The 23,487-nt window shown below is 40.7% G+C and overlaps 1 protein-coding gene across 2 annotated transcripts in view; it reads left to right on the top strand.

Moving 5' to 3' along the window:
* The window catches only part of zcchc7 (zinc finger, CCHC domain containing 7), a 58,869-nt gene that overhangs the window by 7,990 nt on the left and 27,392 nt on the right, over window positions 1–23,487 (top strand). For both annotated transcript variants that reach the window (XM_076294213.1, XM_076294214.1), the window contains exon 2: window positions 1,330–1,986. In XM_076294213.1, the coding sequence (XP_076150328.1) occupies window positions 1,332–1,986 (655 nt within the window). In that variant the 5' untranslated portion in view covers window positions 1,330–1,331. The remainder of the gene's footprint in view (window positions 1–1,329; window positions 1,987–23,487) is intronic.

Raw genomic sequence — 23,487 nt, 5'->3', positions numbered from 1 at the left:
CCAGTCACATGTCCCTTTGAATGTGGGGATGTGGTTGGAAACACCAGAGTAAAATCGGGGAGGTTTTAGGGACCCACCACTTCTGTGATCATTGTTTTGTGAGTTGGAGTGGTAGCCCTCCCCATATGCAAATCAGAGTCCATGCTCTATCTTAGTGCTTAAAGCTGACTAACAATATTAAATGTGATTAATACTTTTATGATTTCCAGTCCAGTTAATTCCACCATGATCATCTCTTGACAAATGTAAATCATCTTTGTGCTGATGATAATGACTAATGATAATCTGACAGACAAAGAGAACAGTTTCTTTTCAACATAAAAGGGAAATAAATCAACTCGTGCGCATTTATTTAATATTCAACAAATCAAGTTTATGAAATGACAGGCATGATAAGTATTTATGTGCTGACTACAGCATTTTGTGGTATCTAGATCAGTAAGTATATTTGGCACACAAGCAAAATAGATAGTTATGAACATGGTAATGCAAGGTTTGTAGTCTGTCTACAGTATTGCAACATCTATGATATTTTGATTAGTGATTCAACCTTTGCCAACGTTTGTTTTAAGACACCTGCCAGCCAAACATAACTGGTTTGATCTAGAAAACATAATTGTATTGCTTTTCATTTGCATAATGCTGAGCAGGAATTGGATTCTCCTGTCAAGTGTCAAGCTATATTTTTGCTTTCAAAAATATCTCAACATCAAGGGTGACTATTTCTTTAGAGTATTGAACAGTTGCCCCAAAGTGTCCAAGATGTTATAAAATGTGTGTGCATGATAAGTCATGATAAGAATTATCATACTTTTTGACACAATAACATTCATTTTGTAGAATGTTGTTGAACGTGAGCTGAATTGCACTGGTGTGAAATTTGCTGGTAATGAGGGCTGAGGTGGCCTAGAGAAAGTTCTGCCCCAAGCCAATCAATTTATTTTTCCTGCTCTGTAGTCAATCAAGTGGAGATGTGTAAGGAAAGCCTATAAACAAGCACACCCTTCTGGGACTGTAGACCCAGTTTTTTGGCATGAAGCTGCTTAAGCTACACAGCAGCTCTCCCTATACATGGATGAGGAAGTCATCTCTGTTATTGGTTCAGCACATGCTCAGTGGCTATTAGTAGTCGGATTTCAATGCACATTTGATCCTGACGTGCTTGTTTATGTTTGCTAACATGGAAAGTTGATTTATTTATTACGGCACTTCTGAAACGCTCAAAAATATCTGATCTCAAGGTAGTGTCATTAATGTCATTAGCTGTGATAATTACAGAAGCAGTAATTATGTAAAATGATCATTTTCTTCTCTTCCTCTTTGAATAAGGTATGTTCTCAGGGTATCTTGAGCGTGAAGAGTATGAGGATGACCTCTACCGTGACAGTGAGGAGGACTCTGGGCTCTCTGCAGACAGTGATGTTGAGGGATATCTTTATTCCCAGCTGCATTATGCATCATCCCCAAAGGATGCAACTCGGGGTTCTGTTCCAGAGCCAAATATCCAGCCTCAGGCGGGGAAGCCCCTGGTCGAGAAGAAAAAGTGTATACAACCACAACCTGTACCATCAGAGGTCATAGTCATTGACTCTGGGTCTGATATGGTGCTAACTTCAGAAGATGATGGAATCTGTTCTTATAAAGGGTCAAGGGCATCCCTCCTCAGGAAGTCTCTAGCCACCAAAACACCCTCCTGTGCTGCTGTGCCAAGCTCTGCTCCCAAACGCCTGCCTGATCATCCTGTGGAAGTAGTTGTACTGGGATCAGATGACTCCTCAGAGGAGAGCTCTGAGGAGGAGTCTGACCAGTGCTCAGACAGATCAGAGGGAGCTGGCAAACAAAAAGTCATCAAGGTTCTCAATTTAACGTCCAATTCAGACTCTGACACTGATTCAGATGGGCTGGAGAAATGGATGATTCTGGGTGAGGACAAATGTAAAGAAGACCAAAGCATTCAACTTAACCTGGAGGGATCACTTGTCACAGGTAGGTGTATATGTCTGATTTTAAAAGAATACACTGTCGGAGCAGTCCTTAGTTCAAGAGGTAGCGTATTCCAGAAGGTGGGTGCATAGTGACTAAATGCACCATGAGCTGACTTTGAGTTTATTCTAGGTATTGCGAGACCTTTACTTGAGGATCTCATATCTCCCTTATAAGACGATTTGATGCGCAAGCTAAGGTATGATTCAGAAACGGTACCTTTTAATATAGAATGATTCGGGGCAATTTGATACAATGTAATACGATGTAATAGGTCCCCAAAATGCAATACAGTTCATAACATTTGTTTAACCCTTAGAACCCAATTGATGCAAAGTGCGTCAAAAAACAGACCCATTCTTCTCTGTTACATTGTTCCGGAACATTTATTGCGTGACAGAGCAGAAGTGTGGCTTTCCAACGAGACTACGCACTTGTCTGTACGATCAAGTATGCAAATTTAAAAATATTATGAAATGAAATCAAATTGCATCATATTTACACTATACTGCTCTACCCATTACTTTTGTTTGAATTACTCGCGAATCCGTGATCGCATAGATATGGCAAGCATGTCAGATGAAAGAGAAAACCGAGCTGTCCATTGATACCAAGTACATCCTTCTGAGAAAACAAGTGACAGCAAAATAATAACTTCATATAGCTCGCTTACCCCACGTTTTTGTGTGTTTTTGTGGCAAAGCATGTTCATAATCCAACACTATCATGTGTTTCTCTATGACAAAGCTTGTTAATAATCTGGTTTTGAGATCCTAGCAAATTCCTGCATGGTATCCTTTACTTTGTTCATTGCAATGCAGTAAAAAGTTGTTGTAGAGAATCATCATGGGTGCACACACAGGCTCGCGCAAGTCGGGTCAAGTCAGGTTAGATCAGTTCGTGTCACAGATATGGAGTGCAGAAAGGTAATTGTTCATCACTAAATAAAAAATGGCAATTTCTGTAAGGCGCACACCACATGTCTGTAAATTGCTCAGCCCCAAAGTCCCCCTCCACCATGGTTTTTATATTGCCAGATTCAGGACAGTCTGGCCTACACATGAATGTCATGTCCAGCTGGCATCTTGCTGTGGTGAGATACATTTAAAAATGTAAGAATTGTATAATACGCTTTTTGTCTTTTTATTATTTAAAAATCTAAATCAAATCAATGCAAGTATTAATACAGATGGGGGCAGATCTGGGTAGCCTAGACTGTGCTGGAAAAAATATAGCATGTGTGAATTGTACTTACAATGACCAGGATAAATGCTTATAACTAAAGGTAGTGAGAATGGCTAAAAATTAGAGTAGGGCTCATAGGGCTAAATAAAAAATGGCATTTATTTCCGTAAGGCACACACCATATATTTTTTACATTTTCTCAGCCCCATAAAATCCCTCCACCATGGCAATTATATTGCCAGATTCAGGACAGTCTGCCGTACACATACATGAAAGTTGTAACGTTAGGTCTTCTGCTGCAGTTTTCCTTAGCAGCAACCAATTTGTCGGCCATCGACCGGTTCATAGTACATTTAAACCGGTGGAGGGATTTGTTCAAATTGGTTACTGATATGTGTCGGTTAATATTTACACCCCTAGGATCAGGGCCGGAGTGGGGCCACTTTTCAGCCCGGGAGTTTCAGGGCCAAGACCGGCCCACTTTTTTAGTGGTGGTAGAAAATTGGATAAATAAGGCAACATTTCAGTTCTTATCCTGTAGTTTTTATTATAGGCTACCAATATTCCACTATTCCACAAGGATAGGTTGATAAGTTAACAAAAACAGGAAGGAAGAAATAAAGCATTTGAAATGTATCCCACAATTCCACTAAGAGGCATATTGAACTACTGTATTGTTTACATGTTTTTTTTTTCTGCATGAGTCAGCTATCATGTTGTTGTTTGGTGATTTGCTCCTTTACTACACTCACTTCTGAGCAAACAAGGCATATACGTTGATCATGTAGCCTCATGTATTGGAAGTTTGGCACATTTGGCAGCATTTTCTTCCAATACTTTTCGTCTTTTTTTCCTGGCCTTTTCAGTCCCTCTTGGCGTCTTTCTACCATCCATCCTCCCTGCCGCTTATCACTACGGTAGGGCCGGCCCGGCTGGTAGGCTATCTGAGAAAACTTTTTAGGAAAGACTATATGGACCCAACCAGTTAACTTTTCTTGGGAGGGGAGAACAACCTATGCAGAGGCTGCGGTGTTAGGCATAGAATGCGAACGTGTGTAGCCAACTTTAAGAGAAGATAGATTAACGTGACAAATGTCAATATTTTTCCCTCGACCGGCCCTAAAAGTGAAGCGGCCCACCGGGAATTCTCCAGATTCTCCCGATTACCCACTACGGGCCTGCCTAGGATCTCAGGGATCATACTGGTGTGTCAGAAATTTTAAAACAATAAGAAGTATTTTAAAATCAATTCTTTGCTTTACTGGGAGCCAGTGGAATGATTTTAGTACTGGAGTGACGTGATTAAATCTTTGTTGTTCTGGTAAGTATTCTGGCAGCAGCAGTTAAGATAAACTGGAGTTTGTTTAAAGTTTGTTTTGTCAGTCCAGCAAAAGTACATTACAATAGTCTAATCGACTAGAGATATAAGCACGAACCACCTTTTCAGAATTTGATAAAAAAGCATCTAACTTTAGATATATTTCTAAATCTTGGAAATATTAGATATTATGCTTCTGAGAGTCAAGTGCAGCATCTATGAGGACATCCAAATGTCTGACATCCTGACAAGGTTTTATTGACAGATGAGTTAACACTGAGTAAAACTGAAGACCTTAGGACCTACTAGAAGAATTTCTGCTTTATTGTTGGAAGAAACAGAGATGTATAATTGTGTAATAGTATAATATACTGCTATATACAAGTGGGAGCATGTACAAATTGAAAAGCAGAGGACCAAGAATTGATCCCTGAGGCACCCCATATAAAATGTCAACTACATCAGATTAAAAATTGGCAATAGAAACGAGAAAAGTGATCTTCCAGTCAAGAAAGGAGGAGAGCCAATTGAAAACCCTGCCTCTAAGTCCTACCAAGTGAAGGCACTGAAGAATTGGAACGTCAACAGTATCAAAGGCTACACTGAGATCGAGAAGTAACAAGATGGAGACTTTGTGGTTGTCTGTGGCTATCTTAAGATCATTAACAAGTCTGACCAGACATGAGCATATGAGACAAGTACACTATGCAGAACACCACTAACCACTCGGTGAGTTGCACAGTTTTGAAAAACCAACGTTAAGGGTTGTTTTAGGACATGTTTGAGTAGCCTACTACAGTATGCCTGTTGGCAACCACTCAGAGTAGTCAAAGGCGATTCAAAACGAGTCAGAAAGGTCGAGACAGGACCAATCGGAAGGGATACTCTGTAAGCCTACAAAGCATGTTTATTTGGTCAATTTCATATACTAGAAATGAACTAAATCCAACTGTAATAGTAAGCAATTTAAGCATTGTCGCATTCCCAAAAACAATACCTGCTTAAAGGAACACGCCACCCAAAATCAGTAGTAATATATGTTCTTACCTTAACTTTCACGAGTTGAGTCATACCTCTCCCGCGCCGGTAGGTGCACTCAAACGCTCTGTCGCGCGGCGCGAATGTGTTAGCATGTTGCTATGCTAGCGGGCTCTGCCGTGGCCGTAGAGAGAGGAACATAGCAGTAATCAAACACCTCCATTTTTTCCCTACTTAAATACAGTTGCACGAGTAGTTGATAAAAATGTGTACGTCACACAACATGAAACGTGGCGATTTTCCAAGCGAATAAACAGGAGAACTACAATGTGTGGCGCAATAGCACTTGGGAGTACTTCGACCTAGCGTGGTAATATTATTAACACCTAATTGTAGATCCTATCCACCACAGAGTTTAGAATCCATGCTGGATCGACCCTCAGCCTCTCCCTCCCCTCTGAGCGAGAGAGAGGCACACACACTAGAGATGCGCTGATGGGCTATTATTTCAACCATAACTGCATAGCAAAACTTATCATCCATCAGCCATCCATCAGCACCAAAGTTTGTTGACCAATTTTCAAAACTGCACCCGCCCACCATCCGTTGGTTGTTTTAATGTAGGCTATATGGGTGATGCAGCGCTGCTGACGTGAGGCTAGAAAGCCCTTGCCTGTTCTAGAAAGACTGATCTAATGCAGCAAATATATTAAAAGGCTGATGTCGTACATTGGCTAGGCCTATCCCCAGAATATCAGCAGCAAACTCAGTCTCTCTCGCGCAAAACAGTCTCCAAATAAAACGCACATCGGCCTGTTGCCTATTCTGCCATGCAGCTTGTGACAATATATCGTCCAAAATGCTTGATTGCATTGCATTCTCCACATTTTTAGCAAAATTTTCATGTACCACATCAGCATTTTTGTTCAGTGAATCTTTTGTAAATTGCTTTACAATTACCGTCGGGCCTATAGGCCTATTGCCTGGCTTGCCTCAGCTTCGGTCACGTCCTTTTACAATTTTATCATTGTAATAAAAAACGCAATTTGCAGCATAATTTCAGCATGCTCCTGGCCTACTAATTAATGCCTATTGTACTTTATTTTTTGCAAAAAGAAAGAAATCCTTGATAAAATAACAAGTCATTCACATTATAGGCTACTTTATGTCAGGTTGACTGACAAGCCTGTTCTGAAGACTCCCATTCATTTTGACTGCACGAGCGCGTCTTTTTCAGACAGACATCGCAATTCATTTTATAGCAGGCCATCGGACAAATATGACGCCTCGATATTAAAGAAACTCCGACTCCATTCATTCTGAAAGTCCACCGCACAACAGTGCAACGTGCATGTTCACATTTTTATTAACAACCGCCAAACTTGCTTGCTTGCCTTACACATCTAAGTTTTCCGACTATTTTTCTTGCCTTCTTTTTCCGCTGTGGATGTTATGGAGTTTGTAGAAGTTTTAGCTCTTACGTTCTGAACATCTCGCACTGCCATCGCCCGATGTCATTTCTGAGTCATATCAATCTCTGTCTCTCTTTTAAATGCCTATTCCCTGAATGGTAGGCTACAATTATGTGTTTTATATATAGGCTAATATCTAAACAAAATAACCCAGGCAGTCTCATCTAGGATATAACACAGGTTGAAGTCAACATCAAGTTGGTTCTATTTAGGGAGGTGAATGTGTGTAAACATCTGTAGATGACTCAGAAATGACATCGGAAGACAAGGAGTGAATAGTGGCAAGAGGCAAGCCGAATTCTGCTGACAAGGGCCCGACGGTAATAGTAAAGTAATTTACAAAAGATTCACTGAACAAAAATGCTGATGTGGTACATGAAAATTTAGCTAAAAATGTCGAGAATGCAATACAATCAAGCATTTTGGACGATATATTGTCACAAGCTGGCAGAATAGGCAACAGGCCGATGTGCGTTTTATTTGGAGACTGTTTTGCGCGACAGAGACTGAGTTTGCTGCTGATATTCTGGGGATAGGCCTAGCCAATGTACGACTTCAGCCTTTTAATATATTTGCTGCATTAGATCAGTCTTTCTAGAACAGGCAAGGGCTTTTAGCCTCACGTCAGCAGCGCTGCATCACCCATATAGCCTACATTAAAACAACCAACGGATGGTGGGCGGGTGCAGTTTTGAAAATTGGTCAACAAACTTTGGTGCTGATGGATGGCTGATGGATGATAAGTTTTGCTATGCAGTTATGATTGAAATAATAGCCCATCAGCGCATCTCTAGTGTGTGTGCCTCTCTCTCGCTCAGAGGGGAGGGAGAGGCTGAGGGTCGATCCAGCATGGATTCTAAACTCTGTGGTGGATAGGATCTACAATTAGGTGTTAATAATATTACCACGCTAAGTCGAAGTACTCCCAAGTGCTATTGCGCCACACATTGTAGTTCTCCTGTTTATTCGCTTGGAAAATCGCCACGTTTCATGTTGTGTGACGTACACATTTTTATCAACTACTCGTGCAACTGTATTTAAGTAGGGAAAAAATGGAGGTGTTTGATTACTGCTATGTTCCTCTCTCTACGGCCACGGCAGAGCCCGCTAGCATAGCAACATGCTAACACATTCGCGCCGCGCGACAGAGCGTTTGAGTGCACCTACCGGCGCGGGAGAAGTATGACTCAACTCGTGAAAGTTAAGGTAAGAACATATATTACTACTGATTTTGGGTGGCGTGTTCCTTTAAATGTTCAAACTGAGGCATTTATAATTTAGGGAAAACAACTACATCTTGTCGGTTTTCTTAGTTGGTCTGGGTTGTTGTTACATTATCTGTAAAAGGGGGGCGGAGCCATGGGTGTGAAGGAGTAGACGTGTTTGGCGAGAGCTCCAGAAACTTCCATCTAAAACATTATCTGTAAAAAACAATGTTATATCCTGTTAACATCTTGGTTGTTGGCAAATGAGAAGCTGCCTGGGATTTGATGATTTACAAAAAAATCTAAAATAAATAACAGTATTACGGGAGTGTTACAGATGTGAAAGATGAAATTACATTATTAGATATTTATAAATAAAAGATCACACCAAATATAAAACAGAACCCAGAAAAGTGGATTTCATCGTTTCATGCTTATAGTTGAACAGTTTTTAGTTAACTTTATAGATATCTTACAAGCTCACCAAAGTCAAGTCAACTAACCTCATTTAGTAAGTTGTTCAACAGTGACATACTCTCTGGTTTCTTAGCTACCACACCCACTTTTTGTGAATGTAGGTATTTGGTTAGCTAATTAATATTTTGGTGAAAATCAGTGTAAATTTATTGTGCATGTTTTCGCATGTTAGTCTGTCAAATTAACATGTCTGATCAAATCTGATCATTTTTAACGTACACTTGACATGTGCATCACAATATCACGCAGGACAAAGAGGACTAATCTGACTTGGCTGAAAAAGGGGAAAACAGCAACAACTGAGAAATAACAGATGGAGAACAAAATGCATCTACTGTTTGATGGGAAGAGGGAGTTTAATCACACAATTGAATGGAAAAAAATGCCTTTTCAAATGTTTATAGATCTATGCATTATTTAACCTGCAACCTCAGCAAACCTCTCCTTGCAGACCCGGCATATCTCTCCCTCCTATTTCTGATGAGGTCTATCTCTCTCTCCCCACATTCCTTTCTTGTCCTCCTTCTTCTTTCCTGTATCTTCCCCTGTTTCTTTTTCTCATTTGAATTTTCCAATCCAGTGGGGTCTCTGAGCTGGCATGTATTTCTGCTAGAGTGCCCATGCTTCACTGCATCACATACTGTGTGTGTGTGTGTGTGTGTGTGTGTGTGTGTGTGTGTGTGTGTGTGTGTGTGTGTGTGTTTATATGGGTGTGGGGGTGTGTATGTGTTAGAGAGAGAGAGAGAGTTTGTAGGCAGCTTGGGGTGGAGGGGCCTCCTTTTTTCCTAGGTCTTGTCAGGCTTTTGTTGGTGTGTACATATGTGTGTGTGTGTGAATGCACACGTGTGTGTGTGTGTGCGTGCATACAGGCGGGTAGTGGGGGGTGAGGGTCAGGGCAGATGAGAGAGGGGTGCAGAGGTCCATGTAAGGGGGTGAGAAGGGTGGCGGAGAGCTGGCAAAGGAGCAGCTCCCCATTTCTTTTCTCTGCTGCCCGCTCCCTCTCTCTGATCTCTGGGGCTTAGCATCCCCCTTCAGCATGGGGGGTGAAATGGAGGGAGGTATCACGGTAACAGACACAAGGGGGTGGGGGAGATTTTGGTGGAGTGGGAAGCAGTCTGGATAGGCAGTGGAACGTGGGAGTGAAGGAGAAATGGGAAGTGTGTGAACAGAAGGAAAAAGGGCCAATGAGTGTAACAGGAAGGAGATTGAAAAAGTAACTGCCAGTTTTGTGGGGGGACCCTTTTAAATCAGCATGGTTTAAAGATTGGAAAAATACAGTTGGTCATCTCAAAGTGCTTTCGGTTCAAGTTACAATCATACTGAGGGTCACGACATCAGCCATTAATTGAATTAAAAGATAATCCTAAACTCTGAGGCTAGACACAATATGCATGATCACTGTAAAATGAATAAGAACTGGACTCATTTGTGAATGGGCCAATACAAATAGTTGACATATTCCATACAAATATTTGACTTAGTTAGATCTATTTGTCTTCTCTTTTGTGAGCAACCCCCCTGGACAGAGAAGCAATCCATTCAAGAGTGAAAGAAAGAAATTGCATAGTGGTCAAATTAATTGTGGTTAAATTATCTTTTACATTTGTATTTTGCAAACCCAGGGGTATGCCAGACACGCACACACCAGCAAAAACACTCCCTCCATGAAAACAGAAGTGTTCTGCACACTTGAGTAGACGTGATTAGCATCCACTGTGTTGTTTCCTGTATAAATACATAGAAACCCTGTTCCTCAGTGTGCTTTTGTTTATTATTATTTAACATCGCTACAAACATGTACGAAACACTTCACAGACCTCTTCATCTACTTAATGTGTGTGATTTACAACTCCATGAGGACACAGAGAAAACAGAGTACATTGTAACACAACATAGTGAAAAAGAAATAGAGTCCATACAAATAATATATGGATGTTTTTAAACATCAGGCTTAGGGTATTGTATGTAATTTGCTTAAGACAAGTTTGATTGGTTGTGTGGGATTTTCACTGAACAATTTTGCTAATCTGATTAATGAAGTAATGCATCTGAAGCGAGCTTTTAGTCACCGATCTTTTTTTCTGTGCACTGAGATGGCCTGGCTTGTCTTACAACCCACAGGCCTCAGCCAGACATTTTATGTAGAGTTTGTTATTTTTCTGCTTCCAAGTTCCAGTACTTGCATAATCAACACTTAAGCCCATATAGCCCATACTTAAGTCCAATACACCTTTCTGAACATACTGTGTGGAAATGCTATTCACATAATATAGAGCATTCACCTATACCCAAGTAATTAGACGCCATCACCTATACCCAAGTAATTAGACGCCAGGTGTTAAACCAAAGCGTCAGATAAAGGGAAAGGCTTAAAACATGGGGTGAGTGGATCTGCATATTCCCATATTCATATCTGGTCAAACATTAGAAAATGAAGGCTTCAGAAGAAACATGAGTATAGGATATATGGTATTTAAGGGATGCTGGAGCAGTGCTTACCAGAGACGCTTGTCTGTCAATAAATAATAAAATAAAAAAAAAAACATACTTGGATATACAAGCCATTTTTAAAAAATTGATTTATTGAAAAAGACCATTTAATATATAAATGTTGTCAAGTGATCAGTGTAGTGTCCAATTTCCTTGGGCTACGATAATAATACAAAATACTACAATTATTTTATACTTTTAAGTGCATTATATTGCCTATTATTTGTTGATGATATCAGCTATACGAAATGTTTAAACAATATCTAACTAGTCTTTAATAGCTAGCTCTTTGATATAGCTCAAAATTGGTAGCTTGGGCATAACACAGGGTGGTCTTTGTGATTTTTTGTAAATAGGCTTCCATTGTTTTTATTGTGGCACAATGTGGCAGCATCCAGCTGCTTGCTGAATTTTGCAAGACTGACACTGTTTTCAGATGTTGACAAGTATGCTCTCTCTGTTGATGAAATAGCCAATAAAAGACTTCATTGATCAAGCTATGGTAGGCATAGTGGTAATCTCTGCCGTTCACACCTCCAGGAAATTATTTTAGTTATTTGGAAATCTTCCCTGTATTAGGTCCCTTACATCCATCAGCCTGCATACTCATCTGGCTTCCTTTTCCCTCCGTATTATGCACTCCATGACTTTCTCAACAACATCATCATCGCAGGAAGATCTGAAGGCCCTTGTTTTTTTGTCTCAAACAGAAAAAAATCCTCCCCAAGAAACACTGTTAACAGGTTTACCGGAGAGTTGTCTAATACACATCAGTGATGGGTCCTTTTTTAAGTCATTGCTTGCATGTACAGTGAAATTGATGATGTCAGACGAGCAATATGGGATTATTACCAAAACCTGCTTATAACCTTTCACTGTCTCCCTGTGGATACCAAATTCAAGTCAAATTGTTTTACTTTTGCCCACAGATCAGATTGGTAATTTTCAAAAATGGAAGATATACTTTTTTTTTAGAGCTCTCTATGTTTCTACCACTTTGCTCCCACAGATTGTTTGTGTACATGTTTGCCTTTATCATGCAAAGCAGAGTTTTTCAACATCTGCTCACCTGCTGATTCCTCGTCTGAATTTGCCTTGTCAGTAATTTGGAAGGATGGGCACAGGATTGGGCCTGAGGTATCTTTTCTTTTGAAAAATGAATCAATTAGTTTAAATTTCACAAAAGAGCCCAGCCAGGGCAAGAGTACGCTAGCCCTCTTTTGGACCGGACACAGGTTGATGAAAATCCTATACATTGTTTTGATAACCGTGCCTTTGCTCTGTTCGCTGTATCTCTGCCATGTCTGCCACGCCTCAGCTGCCATGTCTCAAAACTACCTAACAATACCGTTTGGTCTAAACTGGGTTCTAGAGTAACTCTAGCCCTAAAAGAACAATAAAGTACCCTAATTATATTAATTTAGTAATTGCCTAATTTTATTAGAACTTTTCCTATTTCAGAGAGCAGCATCTGCCACTGGTGAACTGGTAATATTTAGTTGAACTCAAATGTATGTGATGTTCATGTTGTATATCTCTACAGTTGCTCTACAGTTATTCTAAGTTACAGATTTTGTGCCTATTTGTCTGCTAGGTAAGACATGATGATGATGGTGGAAAATTGTGGTGAAATGCTATTTCTAGTAACTATAACTTTAGTATCTATTTCTAACTATTTGTTTATGTGTTGCACTTATTTATTTATATTCTTGTGTGATAGTTTAGGCTATATATCCTGATGAAAAATCTTGACAGTTCATTGTGTGGGCAAAGAGAAGCTTCAAGCTTCAAAATACCATTAATGAAATGCTTTGATTGCCTCTTTCACCCCAGGCAGGAGAGAGCATAGATATTAGAAAGCTAGATACCGCATTGTCCCTCGTTCTATTAGGTGGCATACGTGAACGCGGCCGCCATACTGCTGGGGACAACACTTGCCGGCAATCAGAGACACCTGTGATTTCCAATCAGAGACACCTGTTTCTCCATTGGCCTCCAGTGATCTTTGCCCCCACCATAATTCTATACCCATTCTAATATCTATGGGAGAGGGTTAGATCTTTGAGTGCCATATAACGTATGGCACAGGAAGTGTGTCATACTGTAAGTGACTGTTTGTGTTAGGAAGGAGATAGAACTTATTGTTATGGTCTGAGCGTTGCGTTACACTTGCCACTGCCGCTGGCCAATCTGATCCCCGCTCAGATCATAATAAATTCTATCTCGTTCCTAAGTAACACAAATGGTTTGCCCAAACTGACAATTGAATACGCTTGTGTTGCGCTTTGAAAGTTGAACCAAGTTCAACGCTCAGCTTTTTCAATGCTAGTATTACGCTAGCGCTGCCGCCATTCTGCTGCTGAACCATAAAGAACAATAGGAAACCTTCTGCTTGCCGCTGGTCAGTGTGATCCCTGCCTAATTCTATCACTACAACTAAGACGAGATAATTGGCTATGTTATACCAGAGAGGGTTAAAGGGGAGCAATCAAGGATCTTTGGTTATACTGAAGTTCCAGTTTTAGCTCGTTAGTAAGCAGTTTTACGTCGGCGGTTATGGTAACTTTAAGTGTTAGCTACAGTACGAGCTAAATTCGTACTCTACACTGGGGTATTGAAAGCAAATTAGGATGGTAATGTATGTAGTTTCGGCACGAGTCAGTTACATATACATATTTCTTCATAACCGTTGCTTGGGCGTGGTGCAGAGACACTTCTCCGTATCAAAGTCCTTTTAGGCAAGTCCCTCCACTCGGCGGCCATATTGCAACGCATTTTGGACACTTATAGGGCATTTATTTCAGGCAGAACTGTGCGTTCGAGATCACAAAACATGATTGGTACGATGTATTCACAACACATTACATGATTTGCACGACGTATTCACATGTCAACTTTTGGCAATGGAACGAGCGGGATATGTGTAGGCGTTACGAACTAACCCCATGCCTTTCTATGGAGGATTTTTTGAGTGCTGTGTCTCCTCGTTAGAAAGTATCTGTCTGTATGAAGAGACGGCGGTTGTTAGTGATTGGTTCAAAGGAACTCCAGTGATTTTAAACTTCAAAGTTGGAGTTAAAGAAGCCCTATGCAGGTCTGGTTATTCCTTCGCTGTTTCTGGGTTTTCGCCGGATTTGGGCTCGCATTTTCACGACATAGCTCCCCCTGCAGCTTCGGTAGCAAGTGACTGCTACGCTAAACTCCCACTAGCTAGCAAGCTAGCCATCAAGAAACCAATCTAAACACATACAGGGCTCACAACAAAACGGTCGAGCAAACACATTGTTCAAGAGACTATCAAACCACATTACAAAAACGAAGTTCACCCAAGGGTAGGCTACTTACAATTTCAACAGCAACAATGCCAAGTCGGCGTCCGTTTTGCAGTCTTCTTAGAAACTACAATCTGACTACATTTTCGAGGCGCGATTGGATACTTCCGCTGAGTCACATCCGGATTTCCTCGGACTGGGAACAGAAAGTTGCATATTCGCTTTTTCCGCGGAGAAGCGATAGGGGGAGACGAAGCACCCACCAAACGACCCAGGAAGTGTTGTAGAACCATCAGAACAACTCTCAACCTGCATAATTAAGGTAATTTTTGCTAAAATTGTTGCATAGGGCTTCTTTAAACATTGGAGCTTTGTGGGGTGATCTTGACTCTGATCTCCTATTAGATCATTTGCATCATTTGAGACTAGAAAATAATCTGATGAGTTGCATTACCATGTACTCATCTGACCATACATCTATGAAACATTGTTTGTATCCATGTTTATCCACAGTTCATGTTATTTGGACCAATCTCACACGGCATTTATTTAGAAAGTGAGCAGGAAATGACATTTACCTGATTTTACCCACAATTCAGTGATCTTAAGTCCCATAATTCGTTACAACTAGGCTATTGGACTCATTTGTGTCAGGTTGCTTTCTCACCAGGCAGGACTGCACCAGAGTTTACTAGATGTTGCGGATCGAGACCACCTCTTTTTGGAGGTCTTGGACCGATTCATTTGGTATGCACCTGAGTGGGACTGTTGCATTTTGGCACAAACAAACCGAAACAAAGAGGTCAAACGCACTGCAGTCCGATTAAAAGGCACTAAAGGCTGTTGGTGTGAAGTGGGCCTTATAATTGAGCAACATTTTTGGGATCAAGTCGATATGATTGGTCTGCATAGATGGTCTGTAAAGTAGGTGTGTCGTGTAGTAACCTGCTTACATCTGTTCATGTCTCTCCTGGTATGTCCTGTTGTAAATGCTGCTAATTGGAGGATCGCCGGCTTATTCAGTATGTCACTTCTGGTATGACACACTTCCTGTGCCATATGTCTTATGGCACTCAAAGATCTAATCCCTACTGACAGATTGGGCCCGATTTGTGTGAATAAATCATTTAATAGAATCATGCCCTTTGTAAATTATGACTCATTTATTACTAGGGCTGTAACAATGCAGCAAACTCAAGATTCGGTATCACAATTTTTGACCCACGGTTCGATACATACCTCGATTTTTTTGGTGACATAAAACACTGTCCTGCGGCTAATACACAGGAAATTACTGTAATACTTTTTGTCCTTGGGATAGGCCCTTTTGAGTCTTGGAAAACATCGTTATTGAGATGATCAGTCAACTTGATTGCAAGAGTTTTAAACAAATTTGCGCAGCGTGCTAATGATGTTAACCGGATTTAATAACAATTTAGCTAGTCGTCTTCTATGTGTCCTTCCTTTCACGATTGTGAATGTTTTATTTGGATTAATTGTGTATTAAATTGTTTAATGTGGATTAAACAATTAAATTTATTGCTGAGGGACGTGTCTATTGAGCAAGAGAGAGAGAGTGTGGGGCAAGGACATGGGGTTTAAGGTAGCCTAAAGTTGCACGCATATATCTACATTGAAAGCTACAAGAGCTATGTAATTATGATATATTTATTTATTTTTGGACAACGTACCGGTAGTTAAAGACAGGAGACGTGTGTTGCTTAGGCGGCTGCCACACACTGGAAGGGGTGTGTCGCGATTCTGCCTTCTCACACCGCGACACAGGTTCGTGAATATGAGTGTCGCGATTTCGGTTGCGATATGCACATCGTTACAGCCGTATTTATTACAATATCATTATCACTATTATTATTTCATTTCACTGATTAAGTAGGCTATATTATGCATATTGAAACAGTAAAAATAAAAATGGTTTCATCCATACCTCAGATAGAAAACAGTCAGGACTGTCCATTTAAACATCGGTATGTTCACTCACAGATCTACAAAGGACCTGATCCGCGTTTAAGATTAATTTGCTAGGTCACTGTGTCTCAGTCCTACATGATGATCAGGATGCGGATGCCCCCCACCACCACCCCCCGCTTTTAGACCAATTAAAAAGCAAAGGGTCGCCTCATTGCTCTTGTTCTTTATTATTTCTTCTCTGTTATCCAGAGAACCCATTTTAAAATCTAATCTCATATGGATTGTCTATGAGAAATATAGAATTAGGATTAAGACTGTTGTCAGTGTTCAGAGCTGTGTGCAGGGATCATTAGAGAGAGTGCAGCTATGTTTGCTGAGTGGTTATTCAGGTGGTTCTACCAAGTCATATTCTTATTTAGAGCATATTGTAATCAAATCTGACCAAGTTCAACAGAATATACCATCCCTGCATATGCACAATTGATGGTTGTAGTTAGTGACATGAATAATTGGTGTGCCGAAGACACTAGAAATTGGCTGATTTGAATATGGTTCTTTTTTTAAATGTCTTATCTTATGTCATCTTCTACATACGTTTATGGACTTCTACTTGCCTCGTCTAATTTGTAATGCATGGGTGTGAATTATGGTTTAAGTGATTGCACACATGCCTAATTTAGACATCATTTGCATTCATTGAGACATTCTGTGCCTGAGTCCCATCTTGTGTAGAAGTTTCTGTGATAGTAAGGGAGGCAGTTTGTGTGAGGGATACTGGCACTGATTTCAGAACATTGTTTATAATGGTCACAATTAGAACACAAAAAGTGTGTGTGCGTGAGAACTGTCAGAAAACACTCATGAATACTGGCACTATGTCACACTCAATGTCACAGTGTTTATAGTCTAGTATTAAATGTCTTGCCTCTCCTGCAATCTTAATTTGTATTGGTCTGTAAACATTTTAATAAGATTAGAAAGTTCAGCAGCAGAATGGTGGCAGCGCTAGCGTAATACTAGCGCTGAAAAAGCTGAGCGTTGAACTTGGTTCAACTTTCAAAGCGCAACAAGCGTATTCAATTGTCAGTTTGGGCAAACCATTTGTGTTACTTAGGAACATTTTAATAACATTAGAAAGTGATTAGATTAGAAAGTGACCTTCCTCTAAAAACACCCAGATTCACACATCTGCAATAGACACTAGACTGTGTCATGGTAGTATGGGATTACATATAGGACCTTTTTTTTTTTTTTTTTTTACATATAATCTTTTTTATATATATATATACTTCATATTTCAGAGTTTGTCGTGCTTAACCAAGTGAGAGTGAGTTTGGTAAAGGATGACCCCATGGCTGTCAGCCAGGCAAGATCAGGGCTCTTTTTGTGTGCATGTTATGCCAGGCAAGATCAGGGCTCTTTTTGTGTGCACGTTATGACTGGATAAATGTGATGTGAGGCTTTCTCCGTGATTATTTTTACTCCTGACTTTTGGATAGTGATAGCAATCTCAACTTGTGTTTGCACGTGTTTTGTTTCAAAGGGTTAAGTTTAGGTTTCAGTGTAGTTATTTTTTCCAGGTATTTCTTCAAAATTCGAAACTGTGAAGCCACGTAAACCTAGTCATGATGGGAGCTGCCTAGCTTCTTGCCTGTGACAGTGGTTTGGATGGGTAGCAACAAATATCAAAGAGAAAGTATATAAAAAAAAACTTCTCCATACGTATATTGCATTTGTCCTTTCAGTTCAGTGGAGAGAACCAACACACATACACACGGACACAGCCGCTCACACCGCAAAAGCCTCAGGCAGTGTTTGTGATTGGGTCAGAGTTTGGCTTTGGGTGGGAGGGGAGCACTAGTAACAGCAACCAGTTGGAACAAGCAGAGAAAAATAAGGGCTCTCAAAAAAGCTGCCCACCAGATAGACCACCACAGGCCGAACACAAGGAGGGAGGGGGAGGTGAAGGGGTCTTAAACTTGATTCAGAGTTGTTGGACCTTGGTCAGTGGTCACACTCATTCTCCTTTCCTGCTCTCCCCTCTTATATGCCCCCTCCCATAGCTGTCTATTGTCCTTTCTCTTGTCGTGGTGGGTGAGCTTTTAACTTTGCTCGTAGCTGAGCTCAGAGGCAGCTCTGAGGCCCATGGACCGTAGTAGTGTGGCATTTGGAGAAGGGGTGTGTGTGGGGGTGTCCAGGGCCTGAGCTACCTCTCTGTCTCACGCGCACACACAGGGAAAGGTAAGAAATGTGCTTCTCTCTGATTCTGTCTCTGAAGCTTCAGTTTTAATAGATTGTGAGCCGAGGTTGAACCATATCTACTTACACAAATAGGTATGCCACATGTCAGTTTGCTTTCCTTGTGCTCAGGTTAATTGTAAGCTTGTGTGGGTACCTGCCCTCTACTCCCCCTCCTCCTCTTGCCTCCCTTTCTTACCCCACTCCTCTCATGCGGCAGTACCACAGTGCAACTCTCAGTAGAAATATTGTGTTTACCAATGCTGTCTTCCTCTCCCATTGGCTGTACTATGTCTGCAGCTGTGTGTAACATGTCTGCTTCTCTTGAGACCAGCACATTGTGTCCACAGCCTTCATTCCTCTTCTGTCTTCACCCCACTCTGCTGCTTATGCGTCTTGCACAGTCTGTCGGCCATGCTGACCACAGTGCGATGTCCGTGATGTTTGTACTAGTGTGGAGTTTGCTGTTAGAGTCGGTAGAATGAGAGCTAGAACTGGCCAGGCCCTCTTGGAGAGTCACGCTACAGCAAACGGTTTCAATAAAGCAGAGGATTTACATCAGCAATGCTCAGCAGGGGGAGAAAGTTCAGCTCATTAGCGTGGGATTGATGTGGAAATGGCCAGCAGTGATTATGTGAGGGATGCTTCTGTAAATTCTGCTCTCTGCGTGCATCCATAGTTTTACTGCAAACTGATCTTTTTCCTTTTCTAGTCGTGTACAGGTGTGTGGGTGTGTGTGAGAATGTGTCACAGGAAAGTTTTTTTTTCTTTACATTTATAGAGGCTTCCAATATAGATTTTGCAGTTTCCATCACGTAGTATTATGTTTGTTTTATGTTGAACTCATATGAATTTAGGCAAGATTTTTAGGATCGATGTATGTATGGCTATTATGGTGGCTATATTGCATTACCCTCATACAATAGTATTGGGAAGTGTGTGTTTGTGTGTGTTGATATAAATCATCTCTTATCTGAGCTGCCCAGTGCCACTTGAGCTGTAACACCACACCCCTGTCACCACACACCGTGTTTGAACAGACGTCCCACACACACACACACACTCACACACAAGCACACTCACACACAAGCTGCAGCAAAATCACAGAGTGTGACATGGGCGTGTTGCAGTTTTCACTTTTTGGCAAAGGACTGCTTTAATCAAACCTTGAGACATTTTTGCAAGGCAGTGCAGACTGCAGTTAATGAGAGAATTGCTTGAAGATCATTTGTGTTTTGAGCATTTAATAGGTTTTTGGATTTTTTTTATGTGCTGTACCACAAAGTCAAATAATTTAAATGGTCTAATAGAATGCACCTCCCACCAGTAGTAAATGCATGTGTCAGTGAAAAAAAAAAAAAAAACATCTTCTGATTTTAACACATTTCATTAGGTAATTCTGTCTTCATACTGACAGTAAGTAATATCAGGGTAATCAGTTTCATGCACTGGAGTGTGTATCAAGTCATGGGTCTCTTTCACTTGCAACCTGTCCAGCCATTGTGGAGGAGATCAGGTCTGTCTGAGATTCTCTAGTATGTCTTTTAGACTAGTCCTGGAGTCTAGAAAAGTCGGGGTAGACATCTGCTTAGAAGTTGCATTTTGAAGCCAGCCAGAATGTGTGTGACTTTGACAAAGGGATTCGAGAAAGTGGATGGGTGATGGGTCTACTCTATGGGGGGCCTGTTGTCAGTGAGTGAGCACGTATATGTGTGTGTGTGTGTGTGTGTTGAGTATGAGGCCATGCACACTTGTGTGTGATAGTACCAGTTTCATACTGAATGGCCTCACTATACATGTTTTTTTTTTTTTTTTTTTAGAGAACAGAGGAGGAGGGCGCCATTTTGGCAAAGACTAGATATTCACAAGGCAGACGCAGCAATCTACACTCTGAATTACTAAATAACATAAGACACTATATTTATTGTGGAAAGCAATCTGAAAGCTATTTCATTGTTGATTAAAAAATATTTAGATGTCTCTGAGTTAGATTTGTTCTTAATATCGAATTAATTTGGGTTTGGAGCACAGTCAGAATTCCTTTGTGATAATTCATTGGTCACATTTTGATAATACCAAATGAATTCATTTTTGCATTGCATTGCTGAGATATATTTAGATATCAATGGATCAATTTATGGAACCTACCAAAACCAAACAATAAAGCATTAAGAGCGTTAGGGCATATACATAGTGGGCCAATCTTACCCTCGTATGTTTAGTGTACATTTACAGTACTAATAATTTAAAAGTCGTGGCATATTTGGCAAAGAACTATAAAGTCTTGCCAAATACCAGACATTATTTGTTTATGTACTAAAGTATTGATTCTTTAAGTGAAAGTCATTTTCTTTCCAAAATATCTAGACAATTAATGGTTTCAGTTCAGATTTGTAATGTGTGTGCTTGTGGTCGCATGTCTCAGACATAGCTATCTGTTTCCTCTACTGCACATATTGTTTTGCTAAGTGTGAAAGCTGCAGTGGTTCCAAAGTGAGACCTGTTATTTTGTGCCTCCCCCCCCCCACTGTATGAAAATTCTGCCCTTTGCCGGAAAACCTCAAAAGAGAAACATCTGTTTATGTTTCACAGGTGCTCATTTGGTTGGATTCAGACGTTTTGTCCAACATAACATGCGTGTGGGTTGTTTTCGGATAAATCTTTGTCGGACCCCCCCCCCACACACACACACACACACACACTATGGCATCCATCACACACTCTCACTGGCCCTGAGGTCCAGTCCTAAGGTCAGCATCAGCATGAAGTGTAGTGAGAGTTCAGAGAAGTGTTAGCCTTAGTGCCTTTCTCTTAAAGAGGAAGCAAGAATGTTCTTTCCAGTGGTCTGTTTGCTGTCTGAATGACTGAGCTCTGTCCTCTCGATCTGTCTCTTTCTCTTCCTCTCTTTTGGAAAAGAGTTCAGTAGCTGTGCCCGGAGGCACTCTCACTTTTATTTCCTAAATAAAAAAAGTACATCAATAAACAATGAGATATTGACTAAAGGATAAATGTAGCTCCAAATTATTTAATGACCCTTGTGTGATTTTCAATGTGAGGCAAGATCCCTTGACGGTAATATTAATATTAGTGAAATTCATAACAAGACAAGCGAATACATCAGCATCAGATGTTAATTTAAAAATTCATACATCCATGTAGGTTCGTGTTATCTGTGTGCCTCTAACCTATAACAACTAAGCAATAAAAAACATTAAATCTTTATTTTATGTTAATGATCATCAGTAAAACATTTGAAATTCTTTTTTTTTGTGGTGGTGGTGTGTGTGTGTGTGTGTGTGTGGGGGGGGGGGGGGGTCTGTAGAATTTAGTTCCCTTCTCTGTGGCTGGATTACAGAAAATGTTTCTGGTTTGGGACTTTGGGCTTTATTAACTATTAGCCCAAGGTGCTGATTTTTGGGGCTTTGTGAAAGAGATAATAAATACGAATATTAATTTGGAGAATCAGGATGCCGTGGGAGGGTGAAAAGGGGGGATACAGGGAGGAGGGGGGGGGGGGTGAGGGTTATCAAAATCCCATAATGAGTCATTTGGTGTGCTCGGTCAGCTAACCCGTTAGCCAAGCTCAGAGAGCACATCTGTAGAGTATTAGTTAATGCCTTAGCTTTTGCAGAGCTGCTGGAACCTTGAACTGAAGATTTGATGTTGTATCCATAGACTCATACTCATCTACATGGATGATGGAGAACAGAGCGGTAGCTTCAGGGGTAAATCCAGCCTTTGGTCTACTACCGCAGGAGGAAATTGCAGCTGGTTTTGTTCTCTCTGTGTTTGACATGCGCTGTGTTTTAGTGTGTATGCCTACCCCAGTGTGTTATAGTGTGTATGCCTACCCCAGTGTGTTATAGTGTGTATGCCTACCCCAGAGTGCTATAGTGTGTATGCTGCCTACCCCAGTGGGTTATAGTGTGTATGCTGCCTACCCCAGTGGGTTATAGTGTGTATGCTGCCTACCCCAGTGGGTTATAGTGTGTATGCCTACCCCAGTGGGTAATAGTGTGTATGCCTACCCCAGTGTGTTATAGTGTGTGTGTGTGTGTGTGTGTGTGTGTGTGTGTGTGTGTGTGTGTGTGTGTGTGTGTGTGTGCGCGTGTGCGCTCTGGGTAAGGGGTAGTGTGTGTGTGTTCTCAATGCCGGTAATCTCTATTCCCTTGAGGCTTCTTTGGAAAACATTGCTATGCTATTCTTAGGCCGTTATTTGTGTATCTATATCTGTTAAACTGAAGATGTGACATCAAAACACTTAGTCATACAGTTTTTAAGTGATTTCTAAGTGATAAGATGCTCTCAGCCTTTTAGAAGTTTTTTTCAAACCATAGGGCAACTGTAGAACCTTCACATGTATGCATCACATTAACTGTTATTGGTGCTGAGTGTGATGCTGGAAAGCAAAGATTGCTGCATTTGATTGAGGAAGCGTTTTGGTATGCTTTTTTTTTTTTGGTATGTCCAGTGTTTTAAATAATTTACTAATTCAAATAAACAATTGTACAGGGTCTCGTAGATTAATCATCCTTTGACCCTTTTGGAGGGTTAATGCACATCCTCTGGCTGCACTAGACTATGCAGTTGTCCTAGCTTGATGATCTACTGAAGGCTAGGTATGAACATAAGTGTTCTTTTCACATGCACATAGCCAGGGAGCATCAAGCTGATATTAAAAACAACACAAAATCAATGCATTATATCCAATGAAACCTTTTTGTTGTCATTTGTTTTACGCATGTCTCAAACAAAACCATATTGTCCCTCCACATCCTGAACATCCCATGAAGTTGTCTGGCGCAATGAGCTTGTTTGTGACATTTAACATGTACTTAATAAATTAATGATATAGAATATGGTCTGGTTGGCCATTGTACCATATAACACAGTGGACCTAGTCCTGGTCAACTAAGTCTAAACCTATATTAGGGCCATCC

The sequence above is a fragment of the Alosa pseudoharengus genome, unplaced genomic scaffold (assembly GCF_046254945.1).
Source record: "Alosa pseudoharengus isolate Yale_2024_CS ecotype anadromous, Long Island Sound unplaced genomic scaffold, YU_APseudo_1.1 YU_APseudo_1.1_scf_2, whole genome shotgun sequence".
Taxonomy (NCBI): Eukaryota; Metazoa; Chordata; class Actinopteri; order Clupeiformes; family Clupeidae; genus Alosa; species Alosa pseudoharengus.
Note: the sequence above shows the minus strand (reverse complement) of the source record. Positions and strands in the feature narration are given on the sequence as shown.